The sequence below is a fragment of the Miniopterus natalensis genome, chromosome 11 (genome assembly GCF_054644295.1).
Source record: "Miniopterus natalensis isolate mMinNat1 chromosome 11, mMinNat1.hap1, whole genome shotgun sequence".
NCBI lineage: Eukaryota > Metazoa > Chordata > Mammalia > Chiroptera > Miniopteridae > Miniopterus > Miniopterus natalensis.
Window position 1 is genome coordinate 38,896,284 of NC_142091.1, and position 16,282 is coordinate 38,912,565.

Here is a 16,282-nt window from a genome sequence, read left to right on the forward strand (position 1 = left end):
ATAATGTATATAAAGTATTAGGTCATAGTCGGCACCAAGAAATGAGAATTTTTATCACTGTTATTATTAAGAGGAGGCCTGGAGACCCCTTACCCAGCCTATCAAGGGGGTCCTTGACCTTTGGACTATCACAGGTGACAGGTCCAACACCCACACACACACACACATACCCTTATCACCTGAGGTAGCTCTTTCAGTAGCGGAAAGGAGCTATTTTAAAGAACCTCAAGTCAAAGGAACTGAACCAGATCTAGAACTCTGACCACTTCTCTCACCTCCCTGCCCCTCACCAGCCGCCTCTTGTCAAGTGACCAGGCTGTCAGCTAGCGTCTCCAGGGTAAGGTTTCAGGTCAGCGGGAGTGTATAAAGATAGGTGCCAAGCTTAAGGCAACAGAGACAACAGTGAATTGCAAGGGAGCAATCAGAGCCCTGCTGCCACCTCCTGGGATGGAGCCCTAAGGAGTCTTAAGGAGATCCTGAGCTTCCCCTACCCCATCTGGACCCACAGGTGAGACCCCATTCTCTACCCTACCCCCCTCCATGTTCTCCCCTTCACAACGGCTTACAGAGAGCAGCCAGGGACTGGCAGGATCACTACATGGCATGGCAGAGCTGATGGAGATTTAGGCCAGCCCCCACCTTGTCAAGATGAGGGAACTGCAGCCCTGATGAGGGCACTGTGGCAGGGCTGGGACTCAACCCCACCATGGTGTTACCCAAGACTCACCCCTTGCTCTGCTGGCTGCCTCTGCTATGATTTTGCACATCCCTGTAGATAAGAAGAGCCTTTCTCCTTAATCTGGCCCAGAATCCCTCCAGGATTCCTCCAGAGCATAAAGCCCTCTCCCCATGAGTGCCCTGGGGACCCCTTTCCTGAGTATGGATGGTGGAGGCATGTCTAGCATGAGGCCTGGCCCATGTTGCACAGAGCCCGTGAGAACTCTCCACCCAGCAGCTTCCTCAGTGGGGATGCTACAGAGGCTTTGCCAGGACGGTAGAGTTGGGCAGGGTGACTCAGAATGGGGTCCACTGACCCCTGCTTCAGAGACACCAAGGAACCAACCCAGACCTGAACCAGGATCTCTGGGGCTGAGATCCACTCTGTAAACAAGCAGCTCCAGGGATCCTGAGCTCTCCCTGAAGTTTGAGACTCTAGGCAATGGAACAGGCAGAGGTGTCAGACAGACCTGGGCTCTAATCCCAGCTCCTTCCCTCAGCCTCAGGATGGGCTGAAGCCCTCAAAGCCTCCAGTCCCTTGATAAAGTGGGAATAATCAGAGCAACTACCTTGAAGTCTTATAAAGGGATTGAGTTAGTCAATGCCTAGAAAGCCCTCAGCACGGTGCTTGGTGCAGGAAGCACCCAGCAAACATTAATGGGCACCATTAGCCCAGGCCATGCAGACTAGAACATCCTATCTCTCAAGTGCTCCAACAGAGCTACCTGGAGGAGAGTTTTGCTCTCAACTTCTTCTACCAGCCAGTGGCAAAGATCTGCTGGCTGCTAGGGCTCCTCAAGTACCAGTTCAGGAGGCTGGAGTAAAGAGGGAAGGAGGTTGAGGGGCACTGGCCTCAGGGCAGCTCTTACCTGTGCCCACTATTGTGACTTCCCTACCCCCACCCCAAATTAACCAGTGGAAGTTCTAGAGCCCACCCCGAAAGGTGTGGCTTTTGACCTGAGTCCATGCCTATCCACCGTGCCTCCAGTGGGCAGCTCAGAACTGTCTCTGGAATATGTCCCAGCTTCACCACAGGGCCACTGCTCTTGACCACATTCAGGCTCCAACACCTCTCACTGAACCATTCCAACCACCTTCTCGCTGGTCTCTGAGCCTCCCATCTCTCTCTTCCAGTCCAAACCCCTGCACCAGCATGCTCTGCATGCAGATCTGCTAGTATCACTCCTCAACTTGAAAACCACCAGCTACTTTCCACTCTCCCCTAGATTAAGTACAGCCCTGGCATTCAAGGCCCTCCACCAAAGGCTGCTGTGGGCATCTCAGATTTCATTTCCCATTTCCCCCCCTTCAGCAAGTAGGGTTCCTTGGTCAACTGGTTCTCCCTGGGCCCTTCCAGCCCTGGGCCATTCCTGTACCAGGCTGCACAGAGAAGCAAGATAAGTCAGTCCTGTCCCTGGCTTTGAGGTCCTCCATTTGGGGTAAACCACTGCAGTTAATGAGCTAATCTTACAAGAAAGTATATGGTATGGGACCAGAGGACCAGGGGTAGCTGAGGATAAAGGGAGTTCAGAAGGGAAGCCCTTGGTGGTTCAGCCCCTAGCCAGGGAAAAACAGGCTCCCCAAGGAAGATAAACCCAGTCTGTAAGGCAAATCCCACAAAGTGTTCCCTGCTGGCCCACACATCACACACGTACCGTGGAGTCACATAGCCCTGGTCACCTGTGACCTCAGACAGGTCATTCCCCCTGTCTGGACCTTAGTTTATAACTCTGAAAGTAGAGTAAAAATACCTAACTTGTAGGGTTCTTCTTTTAGAGCCTGGGTAGCCCCCAAAGGTTTTGAATAAGGGACACTCAGGCTAGTAAGAGGCACCAGAGAGCACAGCCCCTAAGGGCCTCCCAGCTCTGAGAATCAGGCCGTCAGATTCCCCAGGCTAAGGTTCCAAGAAGCCCAGCCCAAGTCAAAGGAGGGGAGGGGCAGGGGAATGCCAGTGCTTACTGGAAGAGAGGCTAACAGGATGCTAGCACTGGGGGAGGCCTCAGAGTTCACATTCCAGCCCCAGGCAAAGGAGCCAGAACCTCCCTTCTGGGGACTAAGCCACCCCTGGCAGCTGCCTGTCTTCTGTAGGGCAAAGGGAAGTGTGAACAGAGGTAGGGGGAGAATGGTGTTCCCCAGCATGACAGTCCATGCTGTTCCCTCAGCCAGGCTCAGCTGCGCAGACACCCGGACCTCCACACCATCCTCCCAAAAAGCCATATCCTTCTTGGACCCTGTCAGGAAGGCAGTGTATAAAGGAGGGAAGATGGACTGTGGGAGGAGCACTGCAGAGGGAGCTAAGACCTGCCTGTGCAAACTGCAGAGGTCTCGGCCTCTTGGGGGGCCTTTTATTTCACCTACTAAACTGGGAAGATGCCCACCCAGCCTTTGAATGCCCTTAATAAAAAAGACAAGATCATGCCCTAGACACTTTTGCTCAGTGGTTAGAGCATCAGCCCACGGACTGAAAGGTACCGGGTTTGATTCTGACCAAGGGCACGTACCTCAGCTGCAGGCTCCACCCCCGGCCCCGTTTGGCTGGCGCCTGAGCAGGAGGTAACAATCAATGTGTTTCTCTCTCTCTCCCTACCCATCCACTCCCCCCACTTCCAGTCTCTCTGAAAAGCAATGGAAAAAAATACCCTTGGATGAGGATTATAAATAAATAAATAAATAAATAAATAAATAAATAAATAAATAAATAAATAAATAAATAAGTAAATGCTTTTTAAAGGCAAGACCGTGGATATCCATTCCACCACAACCGCCAGGGTCCCTGACTCAAATGGGAAAGGGAGCTTAGTGCCGTCACAAGAACCTGGTTGGAGTTCTGTGAATTGAGCTAGTCTCTTTCCATCTTAAGCCTCTATTTTCTCATCTGTAAAATGGACTTAAATGCTCCCCTTCCTTCTTTCCAGGACTATTTTGGGCCCAGTATAGCAGAGGGAACCAAGTTCTGATACTAGTGGCTGGTAACACTGAGCAAGCACATGTCTCTGAGTCTCGGTTTGCTCATCTAAAATAAGGAAAGGAAGGGAAAGCTCCCATTCAGAAAAGTTATGAAAATCCCATGAGATTGTGTGTAAAGCTCACTGCGAGGTCCTCGTGGCCCAGCAGCCATTTCTTCCTCTTACCCTAAGCCATGCCCCACACTCACACAGCTCACGCCCTTCCCTGCACCTCGCACACCCTTCTCCAGCTGCTGAACACTCCTGCCCACCTTTCAAGACCTAATTCATGCAACCCTCCAACCCTCCCCCATGAAGTTGTTCTAATTCTACCAAACAAGAGAGAGGGTCTCTCCCTCCTTTGAGCCCCTTCTTGATGGCTCCTTCCTCTGACATTGGTCCAGCCCATCTTGTACTACAATGATTTGGAGGCATGACTAATGCCCGTACAAGACTCCTTGAGAGTGGGCAGGTCACACACAGTTTTTACTCATCTCGGGATTTCCCAGGGAGTGCCAAGCACATAACCTGGCATAAGGTGGATCTCATGGTGGGGCCCACAGGCCATGGCAAGGACTTTGGACTTTGTTCTGAATAATGAGGGAGCAGGGCATTGGACAGTTTTAAAACAGGGACTGATGTGATCTGACATATATGCCTGGATGCCAGGTTAGGTCCCCGCTGAGAAAATCTCTTCCTCCATCTGCTATCCCGGCTGAACATAATTCCCGTTACAGCTCCATGACCATTAAAATGCATACACCCATTATATGGAAGTTATGCCTCAATTTTAAGTTTAAAAAATAAGGACAAAATTTTAAATGCAACTTCATGCTGGGAAAGATCAAAAGACATAAGGCAGAGTCTAGTGGCCAGTTTTTCTAAGCCAAGTCCACACAGTTAAGCATGGCAGTGCCCAGGCTTTTCACTCATAAAGCCCCTCTCGGTGCTGAGAGGAGTGTGGGGGCTGGCCAGACAGCACCAGCTCCCTCTGCTTCCGCTGACCTCTCTCTACAGCCTCCTCCCTGCACTAAAGTCCAGGGCTGCAGAGCGGCCTCTCTCCTTGGACCTGCACTGGGCCCTCGAGGGACTGGAAGAGACTTCTGGGACCATGGTTGGACTGAAGCCTTCAGAGATGCCTCCTACGACAGCTGTGAAGTTCCTGGGGGCAGGCACGGCGGCCTGTTTTGCTGACCTCCTCACCTTTCCACTGGATACAGCCAAGGTCCGCCTGCAGGTAGGCGCCCTTTGGCCAAGGGTCACTGCATCGAAGGAAGGGCTGAGCTCTCCACCATAGCACCTGCACCTCCTGCCAGCAAGCTCTTCCTCACGCAGAACCCTGAGCAGACCACGCACTCCACCGCTTACGACCCTGCCTTGCCGCCTCCCCATTACCATCGCCCAAGACAAATAAACCTTCTTTGGCATGATGTGATAGGGCACTTCATGGCCTAGCCCCACTTTGTAAACCATAAAGAGTGAAGTAAAAGGAATTACTGGGTGACCTTGAGGAAGCCACTGACCACTGTAGTGGGAAAAACAGTCTGCCCTCCCTTTGCTCTGAGAATCAAACACCACACACTGTCTAACAGCTTGTGAGCTGTAACTGCTGCACAAACCTCAGTTATTCCTATGGGATGTGACAGCTGTGGGCATGCTTGTTCTCGAAGTCTAGACCCAGGCAGTTCCGTCTAAACACAGCCCCATCCACCCGACAAGCTCCTCACACCTTTGCACGGGTGTCCCTCAGATCCAAGGGGAGAACCAAGTGGCCCAGAGAGTCCAGTACCGCGGAGTGCTGGGCACCATCCTGACCATGGTGCGCACTGAGGGTCCCCGCAGCCCCTACAACGGACTGGTTGCTGGCCTGCAGCGCCAGATGAGCTTTGCCTCCATCCGCATTGGCCTCTACGACTCTGTCAAGCAGCTCTACACCCCTAAAGGATCAGACCGTAAGTGCTCAGTACCCCGTGGACACCAGCATGTGGGTCCAGGCCAGGGCAGACTCAGAGGCAGGGCTGGGGTGTGGGGAGCTGGTAACAGACACTCAGGAGAAGACTCAGAGCCCCATCAAGAAAGCTCCAGAACACTGAGCCAGGAGAAGAGGCAGGCATCTGGCAGGGGCCCTGCACAGAACAGCATCAGGCCTAGAGATATACCAAGTGATGGGACACTGGCCCACTCTCTCTCCTTCTCCCCAGACTGCAGCATCATCACCCGGATTTTGGCAGGCTGCACCACAGGGGCCATGGCAGTAACCTGTGCCCAGCCCACAGATGTGGTGAAGGTCCGATTTCAGGCCAACATGCACCTTGGGCCTGGGGGCAACAAGAAGTACAGCGGGACAATGGATGCCTACAGGACCATCGCCAGGGAGGAAGGGATCAGCGGCCTGTGGAAAGGTAGGTCTGGACTCCAGTCTCAGGGAGCTTCCTTGGGAACAAGGCCTTAGGGGTCCCTACATGTCTAAATGGTAGCAACCTCGAAAAATGCTGGAGTCTCTCCCACATGGAGACCAGAGGTCCCATGAATCCTTGCAGAAGAAACAGTGACCCAGTGAAGGTTAAGAGCAGGACACCTGGGTCACAGCCCTGGCCCTGTACTCACTTGCTCTGTGCCCTCCTACAGCCTGGCCCTCCTCTGTGAAACCAGGGGGTTGGTCTTGATGTTCTCTCGGGCCGTGCCAGCACAGCACTCTGTCACTGTTCCAAGAGCCCAGCCTCCCTCTTCCAAAGGAAGACTTCCTTTTCTAACTCTAGACAAGTCTCAGGGAGGTATATGTAAATTTTGATAGATTTTACAGATTATCTCCCAAAATGTGGCCCAAACAAACACAAGTGGGCCTCTCTGCTTTCTGTCTATGAGGAGGACATGGGTAATCTGAGAGTTGTTAACACTAGGAAATGTGTAATCTGCTCAGCTGAGTGGACGGGCTCTCTGAAACCACTGGAACAGGGCACTATGCCTCCCAAACCAGGGCCTGTGGCCTTGCAGCCAGGGTTCCACTTCTCCTACTCCCCATTTATCAGCCCCCACCCTGCTTTCTAACAGGAACTTTCCCCAACATCACAAGGAATGCCATTGTCAACTGTGCTGAGATGGTGACCTACGACATCATCAAGGAAAAGCTGTTGGACCATCATCTGTTCACCGGTGAGGCCCTGGGCTCCAGGCAGACAGCTCTCCCACAGCAGGGAGGAAACCTGTAACTCCACATAGTGGGCACCACCCAGAGACAACTGGGCTTTAGAAGGAGCAAAGAGAGGAGCAGTGCCCAGTACATCATTGTGATGAGTAGGAAAAAGCCCTGAATGGGGAAGCCAGGGATCTGGATTCCAGCCCACTACCAATTCTTACCATGTATCTTTAAGCGAGGATCCCCTACTCTGACTTCAGTTTCCTCAAACAAGGTGGTTGGGCTGGATGACCTTCCAACTCTGGGATGGCTTTGCTCTATCTTGCCAGTCCTTACCAGGAGCTCCACCCAGGGCAGTGAGAGATGGAAAATACTACCCTTATGCTCAAGGAGTTCACCATTTAATTGGGGACATATGATAGACACACATGGAAAGAAAGCAAGTGCACTTCCCATCTCACAGCCCCATCTTTGCTCTTCCCTTCCCTGCTACAGACAACTTCCCCTGCCACTTTGTCTCTGCCTTTGGTGCTGGTTTCTGTGCCACGGTGGTGGCCTCCCCAGTGGATGTGGTGAAGACCCGGTATATGAACTCACTCCCAGGCCAGTACCACAGCCCCCTGGACTGTATGCTGAAGATGTTGGCCCGGGAGGGTCCCTCAGCCTTCTATAAGGGGTGAGCCTCCCCTCCTGCCTCCCTCCATACTCCCTTCCAGAAAACTCGGGCTCTCTTTCTCCATCCTTCCTTCCTCTCTCCCCCTTCCTTCTTCCCTTTCCTTCTTTCTTCCTTCCTTCCTCTCCCCCTTCCTTCTTCCCTTCCCCTTCCTTCTTGCCTTTCCCTCCCTCCCTCCCTCCCTCCCTCCCTCCCTCCCTTTCTTCTTTCTTTCGATAGGTTTTATACTTCTTAATCCCTTCACCTTTTTTACCCATCCCCTCAACACCCCTCTGGCAACCATCAAAGTGTACATGCTCTTAAATCTTAGTTGTTCTTCAAGACTAGTTCAAATGCCACCTCCTCCCCACACTCAATACTATTGCTGGTTTTGTACCATAAACTTTATCTTTTATGTATCCCCATAAAAAAATGGGGCACTTTAGGATAAATTTTCTTTGTTCAAAGCTTAGTCTGGCTTCATCCATTCTTTCAAATCAGTTAAACCTAAAAATGAGTGAAAATTAAGTGAGTTATCAGCTGTTAAAGTGTGTATACATTTTGGGGGACACTATATTATCTCAACAACCCCCTGAACTGGGCAGCGTTCTTCACATTTATGGAGGAAGAGACTCAAGTAACTTGTCCAAGATTGCAAATTAAAATGGCAGAGCTATGGCTCGAGCCCAGACCATCAGACTTCACCCACCATGTTCATTGTACTGCTAAGCTCTTTTCTTGGCCCTCTCACCTCCCACCACTGATGACAGCTTTCTGGAGCTCAGTGTTAGATTGACCTCAACAAGCAAACGGGTTCTCACCCCTGGGAATGACATCATCATTCTTTCAGTGTTTCCACTGACAGACAATTCTTTCCCTGTAAGCGCCTCCATCATTACAATCTTCAGCTCTACCCACTTGTCTCAGTTTATTATTTTACTTGGGAAATATTTGCTTTGCATCTCATGGGTGCCAGACCTTGTGCTATGCTTCCTCAACGAGCAGCAAACAAGTAGGTGACATCTATTGATGTCACGTTCTGATACTGGGCCCTGCGCTGTGTGCTGTGCCTTAACTCATTTAATCCTCACGGCAACTCTGTGAGGTAGATACCGTTACAGAGTTCTCCTTTTACAGAGAAGGTAACTGAGGTCAGAAAGATTAACTCTACCAAGGTCATGAAGCTAGAAACTAGTAGAGCTAGGATTTAAACCCAGGACTGACTCCAGAGTTCACATTCATTGCCCCAGTGCTATATTCCATGAGGGGCTGAAGCTGAGGGCTCAGGAGAGGCCTTGGTGTGAGGTTATGGTGCCCAAGCTGATTCCTACAGAGCCATCAGCAGCCAGCCAGGAGGGAAAATAGGGGACATTCCAAGCAGAAGCAGCAACATGGGCAAAGGTGTGGAAATAAGGGTCTGGCAGGAGCAGAGAGGACCAGGAGGGGATTACCAGAGAGAGGCTGAAGAGGTGAAGGCCAGGTAACAGGCTCCTTCCTGAGTCTGCAAAACACAGCTGAGGTGGGGCAGGACAGTCAGGCTCTCCGGAGATTAGCTAAATTTGGTGTTGCACTGTCTTTGCCCTGTGGTGTCCCAGCGTCTCAGTGCCCTGGCAGATGTGTAATCAGGGATGACCACTCAGGATGTAAGTGAGCCCAGAAACACCCAGCAGCAGAGGGAGTCAGGTGGTTTTAGTAGAGCCATTTAACCTCCCTGGGCCTCAGTTTCTGAAAAAGACAACTGGCAACAATCAGCTACCTTATAGAACTGTGAGAATAACTGCCTGCAATAGTAACCTGGCTAAAAATGTTAGTTTTCTTTCCTTTCCTTCTGCTTAAATTTCTTCAGCAGAGAAGAAAAAGACTGAACAGATCTTAGAAAATGCTTGTGACTAACACAAGTCTAGGTGCGTTGGCACTGACTCTGTGATGGGGAGAGCACAGTAGATCTCTTTGGGAATTAGTCCACTCTGCCTGATGTTTTGGTTGTTTTTCTCATCAGATTTACACCCTCCTTTCTGCGACTGGGAATCTGGAACGTGGTGATGTTCGTAACCTACGAGCAGCTGAAACGGGCTTTGATGAACGTCCAGATGCTACGGGAATCTCCATTTTGAATAGGTCAGGCCACTTGGGATGCAACTGGAACAAAGCCAGTTGAGAATGGTATAAAACAGTGGGTTCATGCACACAGGGGCACAGACCCACACATGTTTACAGAACTGTTTACTTGCTGCTGACTCAAGGAACAGGAGAAGAGGAGGAAAGAGTTTGGTCTTCAGTGCATTGTCGTAAGGACATTTTTGTTTCGCACTGACAAGATAGAAAATAAATTATATTAATTTTTGAAACCCATTAGGTTGGATGCCTAACATTTAGGCAAGAGAAAATCAACCAAACCAGATCCATTTGGATAAAATGGAAGATTGTAAACTGAAAAAATATGATTAGACAATGAAAGAGAAGACTGCAAGCATTGGCCGGGAATGGCACATGATAACTTGGCAATCAGCTAAGGAGTCTGGAGGGACATTGCCAAAACAACATAAAGCTTGTGACTGCAGCCTTTGATTAACCATGGACCACCAGCCATCTGTGTAATGTGTCTGCTGTGTAGAATCCATTGGAATTCTAGGAAATGTGAGAGGGGTGGGGTGGGGGACCTGGAATCTGTGCCAAAGGAGCACTGCTGGGCCAGTGAGAGGCTGAGACTCGTAATTAGTTCCTAACAACACTGGAGAATCCAGAGGGCAGCCTCAGTCTCCTTTCCTGTAAAATGGGAGTAAAAATCCCATCCCTGCTTCTTCACCAGGGTATCATGAGGATCAAGTGGGAAGCTGGCCAGAAAAGCACTTTATAAAAGCAAAAATTCTGTACAAATGTAAATATAAGAACAAGGACTTGGGAAAGATTTTGTCAGGACAGAGAGGAAGTGCCAAGGAAGTTCCTGAAAGATGGTTAACTAGAGGTGCAGTCAAAGGAACCAGGGATTCATGAGCCAGGAGTGACAGAAGATGACATGTGGCCATGGGATCCCCACTCCCATGCAGCCCCCATTTCCTGGCTGGACTGTGAGGCACCTTGAAGAGTGTGGGGCTTGGGGAAAAAGAGGTAAATGGCGGAGTCCAGAGCCCCACACGCCCACACTACCTTCTGCCCTCTCCCGCAGATTGGTTGCTCTGCCTTTCAGGGCTTCGGCTCCTCCATCTGTAAAAGGCAGGTTGAACCAGATGACCTCCTTCTAAATTTGACTACGTATCTTTCAGGTTGATATTGGGTACCCAAAGCACTTGTCTTTTTCTGCTTCTTAGCAGCCTGTGTGGCTCTGATGACAGCACTGGGTTCAAACTTCACCCCACCACCACATTACTAGCAGCCTAACCACCAGGAATCCTGGCACCTCAGTGTCCTACCAAAGAAGTGGGAACAATCCCCACCTCGCAGGAATGTTCAGCAGCCATCCCTCCTTCCCCACACTGATTCCTCTGCACCCTGGGAAAAAGTGAACATCCACTTACACTCAACACGTTCCTAAATTTAAATTATAATTTGAGATCATCTGCATGTACAAACTGGAAAGTCAAAACAACAAAAGCAAAAAATTATCAATTTAGTGTCAGGTTTGGCTTTCAAATAAAATTCATGTTTAAATTTTTCTCTTACTGCCCTGGCAGGGTTGGTTAGAGCGTCCCAATACACGAAGGTTGCAGGTTTGATCCCTGGTCAGGGCCATACAAAAATCAACCAATGAATACCTAAGTAAATGGAACAACAAATTTATGTTTCTCTCTCTCTCTTCCTTCCTCTCCCTCTAAAAATGAATCAATAAATAAATGAAATAAAAATTTCTCTTACTTTTGACTTGACTGACATGTGCAATTATGTGTGTGTGTCTGTGTTTTGTAGGGATGATAAAAGGAGCTGGCTGGGCAAATATCTGAGGAAGAGAGTTCCAGGAAAAGAGAATAGGCAGTCCACAGGCCCTAAGAGCCTGGCATGTTCAAAGAAGAGAAGGAAGCCCATGTGGCTGTGTAAAGTGAATGAGAAGACGAATGTGAGAGCATTCATTTATTCATTCATCAAATATGTAAGAGTTGTGCCAAAGGCTGAGAAGTCAGAGGACAGCCAGTTGTTCGGAAAGTTTGGCAGAGAAAGGGAGGGGGGGAAAAGAGCCCCAAAAACAGAAAGACCTGCAGGTTCAATTTACACACAAACACACACACACACCCTAGAAGTAAGGAAAGACTGAAGGTGACGGGGAAAGACTGCAGACGCAAGGTCCTAGAGAAAACAGAAGAGCACAGAATGATGGGTAGTTCATATAATAAATAATTTTTTATTTGAATGTATCACTATCTAATGACAAATTTATTTTCTTGAAGATTCTGTAATGAATTGAGTGAAAGATGACTAGATGATGAAACTTGCACACTCTGTATTTCTTTCAATAGTTGAGCATACTAATGTTGCAGAGCTTATCAATGTCCTTGAGGTAGACTTTCCCTTGTTAAGGATGGTGTTTCTATGTACTGCTCATTGGGCTTTACCAATAGAAGACAGGGCCCTGCCCCAGCCACGTGACTCAGTTAGTTGGAGCGTCATCCCGTACACCAAAAGGTTAGGGGTTCAACTCCCGGTCAGGGCACATACATAAGTTGCAGGTTTGATCCCCAGTTGGGGCATATACGGGAGGCAACCAACCGATGTTTCTCTCACATTGATATCTCTCTCTCTTTGTCTCTCTCTGTCTCTCAAATCAATAAAAACATATCCTCAGGTGAGGATTAAAAGAAAGAGGAAGAGCCTTGGCTGGTTTGGCTCAGTAGTTAGAGCATCAGCCTGTGGACTAAAGGGTCCCTGGTTCGATTCTGATCAAGGGCACCTACCACAGTTGCAGGCTCAATCCCTGGTCTCAGTCAGGGCACGTGCTGGAGGCAGCCGATCAATGTGTTCCTCTCACATCGATGTCTTTCTTTGTCTCTCCTCCTCCCATTCTCTCTAAAAAAAAAAAAAAAATCAATGGAAAAAAAATCAGGTAAGAATTAACAAAAGGAGGAGAGGAGGAGGAGGAGGAGGAGGAAGAGGAAGAAGAAGGGGCCCTGGCCAGGTAGCTCAGTTGGTTAGAGCATCGTCCAATACACCAAGGTTGCAGGTTCAATCCCCAGTCAGGGCACGTACAAGAAACAGCCGATGCATAAATGAATGGAACAAATCGATGTTTCTCTCTTTCTCTCTCTCTCTTGAAAAATAAATAAATTTTAAAAAGGAGAAAGAGTGATAATGTGGATCACCTGCATTTACAATGACAGAATGTTTAACCTGTAAACAGATTTAAAAGTACTTTTGATCCACAAAAAATACTCTATCACAGGATGGCAAGGAAAGCAGGAATCCTGAACAAGAGGCTTTGTCAGCTCTAATACAGATAAAAATAGTCAAGATCCAGCTGACACCGCCAGTATAAGCAGTTTGGGCCTATCTACAGGATACACAAAGCTTATTGATTTCCTATCTGATTCAACTCTTAACTTTTTTCCCATTGCTTTTCAGAGTAGAAAAGAGAGAGGGAGGGAGGGAAGGGGGGGGAGAGAGAGGGAGAGAGGGAGAGAGAGAGAGAAACATCGATGTGAGAAAGACACTTCGACAGGTTGCCTCCCCCAGGTGCCCCAACCAAGGGTGGGGAGCACAACTGCAACGGAGATACGTCCCCTTGACCAGGAACTGTGACCCTTCAGTGCGCAGGCCAACGCTCTAACCACTGAACCACACTGGCCAGGGCAACTCTTAACTTTTTTTTTTGAAATGTTTTTACTGATTTCAGAGAAGGGAAGGGAGAGGGAGAGAGAGAAAAAAACATCAATGATGAGAGAGAGTCATCAACTGGCTGCCTCCTGTATGCCCCCCGCCAGGGATTGAGCCTGAAACCTAGGCATGTGCCCTGACCAGGAATCAAATTGTGACCTCCTGGTTCATAGGTCAACGCTCAACCGCTGAGCCACGCCCGGCCGGGCAACTCTTAACTTTTTAATGATGGGAAATCTTTCACCAAAAGTTGGCACATTCTCACGTAAGTCTTTGGACAGCTTCCTTGCTGTACTAGAAAAGGTTCAAAACACTGGTTAAGGAGAAGTGTAGAGATATTTTCATCAGGCACTCTGAGCAACACAATACTGTCTCTGTGTATTAATAATGATGTAATCACACAACTCTATAGCCAGAACAATCCAATTATGGTTTTCTTCTGAATCTCTTAACTGTGGAAGCCTTCTTGATTTGGACCGGGCAATTTACAGCAGAGTTCTAAACAAAAATTATACATTGCTTGTTTCCATGGCTCCTCTCACTAATGAATTCAGCCCATCAGCAATAGTACTCCCCAGAATATTAGACCAGTGATCCAGACCAGTGACTACCCAGAAGTCAGATCCTCATTTATTTTACTGTCCAAAGGTATAAGACTTCAAAAACCATCAGATATATTTCAAGGTTATTATTGAGCATGAATAATGTTTTTGGAGTCATAATCCTAAAGTAATCCCTAATTCAGATTAGCTCAGATGTTGAATGATGGGATGAGAAAAACCTTTTCCATTTGATAAAACAGAGCTACAAGGAGAGTTTCCTTGTGTCAATATGGGTGTTCATAAGCATTACAAATATCAAGGAACAAAGTGGGCTTTTAGGAGTTTCTATGGATACGTCCCCATGTCTACGCTTCTAGTCAACATGTAAAAAGAAAACTTGGTGGTACTTCTGGCAAGAAAGGAGACCATGATTTAACTTCCAGCTCAGAGAAAATGAAAGTACAGAATCATCTGAAATGGTCATTGAGGAAGCAACCAAGGATTCAACAAAACAAAACTCTGATGTTGCTACAGCAGAAGCCAACTGGTTTCCTCTTGAGCTGTTTCTCGTTTAATTCAGAACTGTTTAGCTGTTTAGCTCTGAATTAAAAGAGAAAATCTGTAGGAAAAGTGCTACATACAACCTTTGAAGGAAAGAAAAGCCTTCAAAAACTCTTGACATTCAGTAGAAAACTCTCTCTACACGTCCTTACCTTTGTTCACTCATTCTCGGAAGGTGCTTCAACACTGGATATTCACTTGGAGGCCAGATTTTTCAAGTTTGCTTTGCCATCTTATGATGGTCTAGTTTTTGCACTTGAGTGCAAGACCAGAAGTGGATGGGAGACCCCACAGTGCCAGAAATAATTTTTTTACTTGACTTCTCAGTTTCCACTTTGCTTCTTCTTCTACCAGGGCCATGCGCTCAAGCGTTCTTTCCTCTGTGAAACAAGAAGGGGCTATGTCATAAACCTGACAAGCTCAGGGGAGCCACATGGCAGACCTGACAAGCTCAGTGACCAAAAGTAATGACAGACGATGGTTTGATCACAAATTCCTAACCAGGCAGGTCAGAGCAGGTAGTCATGCCCCAGGCCTATAGCAAAGGTCAATATTTACCCTAAGTGAGCAGTGACCATTCTTATGCAATCAGGATAACATACCATTGAAATGTTGGAGTAACTTTCTTTTCTAGACCCCCTCAAAGGCACAACTGCAGGCATCAGAACAAAACCAAAAGTTGGCACAGAACCGGAGCAGACCACAGAACCCCTCGTTGTTATTTTGTTTCCCGCATACCATCTCTACATACGGTAAATGTTAATTATTAACTATCCTGTACCTACCAATATAGAAGATGTTACTGTTTTGCTTTTTAGCTAATCCTAGAGATTTTCCTGCTTTACTTTCTCCTGCCTCCTTAATCTACCACTAGATTTCATGTACCTTCCTTGTTTTCTACTGATTTTAAATGCATAAAAGGAACTGCAAAATTTCCAGTCTCCGGGGCATTTCTTAATCTGTTGAGGTCTTGCTTCCAGCCATGTCCTAAAAATCTTAGTTCAAATAAACTTCTGTAATACTTTTCTATAGGTTTGGAGGTTCTTTTCTGGACACTTTCTGTAATTATCCATTCCCATTCCAGCTATAGTTTCCTCAGCTGACAAGTCTTGTGGACAAAACACATGCATGGAGCCTGATTTACCAGGGTTTAAGTGAGGGCTCACCTCCTCTTAGCTGTGTGGCATTAAGCAGATAACTTAACCTTCTTGGGACTGTTTTCTCATCTGTGTGGAGGTTAATGCCGGCCTCACACAGTTATGTGGGGTATCCACACGGAACCTGAACCTAGTTAACTGCACTCACCAAATCTTCATCTCCCCTGGTCCTCCCATTACACTTTTCAAGACACTTTCAACAGCCTCCAAAACTGCACATACAGAACCTCTACTATATGTATATATCGGCCCTCAGGGTGTTGTTATTCTAAAAATACAGGAAATAGCTTCCTGGTTTCGAGGAGCTTACAATGTAGTCAGGGAGACAGCTTCCCCTACAACAGTTCTGGAGGCTGACAAGGATGAAAACAAAGGAAGGGACAGAGGGTTCATAAAAGCAGGGACACATAATCCAAGGGCGAACAGCGACCTAACGCACGTGTTTCTCCCGGCCTCAGGACCGCGCCCTGTTTGGCCTTCTCACTCGCGGGGCCCCGGCCAGCTTGAGTCACGCTCCGCGCCCCGCCCCATCCGGGCCGGAAGCCGCCCCCCACCCCAAGGCGAGGCGAGTCGGGAGCGGGAGAATGCCGGAAGGCCAGCTGTTCCCAACGGCCGTTGGCGGTTGCCAGCCACCTGCTGCGGCAGCCCGGATTGGCTCCTCCCTCCGAAAAATAGGCGGCTTTAACCAATCGCCAGCGAGGCCGGTCGGTAGGCCCCGCCCTGCGGGAGCCCGCGCTCGCGTTCGCACGAGGCTAGCGGGTGGTTCGCAGTCC

General features: G+C 48.5%; 1 protein-coding gene and 1 pseudogene across 3 annotated transcripts; both read left to right on the top strand.

The window, feature by feature from the left end:
* The first annotated feature begins 4,773 nt into the window (after positions 1–4,773).
* On the top strand, positions 4,774–9,564 carry UCP3 (uncoupling protein 3). Of its 3 annotated transcripts, XM_016208469.2 has the most exons (6): positions 4,774–4,899; positions 5,413–5,614; positions 5,864–6,064; positions 6,714–6,815; positions 7,294–7,474; positions 9,450–9,564. In XM_016208469.2, the coding sequence occupies exons 1-6, from the start codon at positions 4,774–4,776 to the stop codon at positions 9,562–9,564; spliced, it is 927 nt and encodes a 308-aa protein (XP_016063955.1). The 3 variants fall into 3 exon arrangements, with proteins under 3 accessions (XP_016063955.1, XP_087678341.1, XP_087678342.1); XM_087822215.1 differs by lacking the exon at positions 6,714–6,815; XM_087822216.1 differs by lacking the exon at positions 5,864–6,064.
* Positions 9,565–11,861: 2,297 nt separating this feature from the next.
* On the top strand, positions 11,862–14,658 carry LOC148091976 (protein FAM91A1-like; annotated as a pseudogene).
* Positions 14,659–16,282: the final 1,624 nt, after the last annotated feature.

Bases quoted from the DNA above. Each gene is read 5' to 3' on its own strand.
- UCP3 (XM_016208469.2), top strand. From the start codon at position 4,774: ATGGTTGGACTGAAGCCTTCAGAGATGCCTCCTACGACAGCTGTGAAG. The intron at 4,900-5,412 runs GTAGGCGCCCTT...GGTGTCCCTCAG, and splicing joins CAGCCAAGGTCCGCCTGCAG to ATCCAAGGGGAGAACCAAGT. The intron at 5,615-5,863 runs GTAAGTGCTCAG...CCTTCTCCCCAG, and splicing joins CACCCCTAAAGGATCAGACC to ACTGCAGCATCATCACCCGG.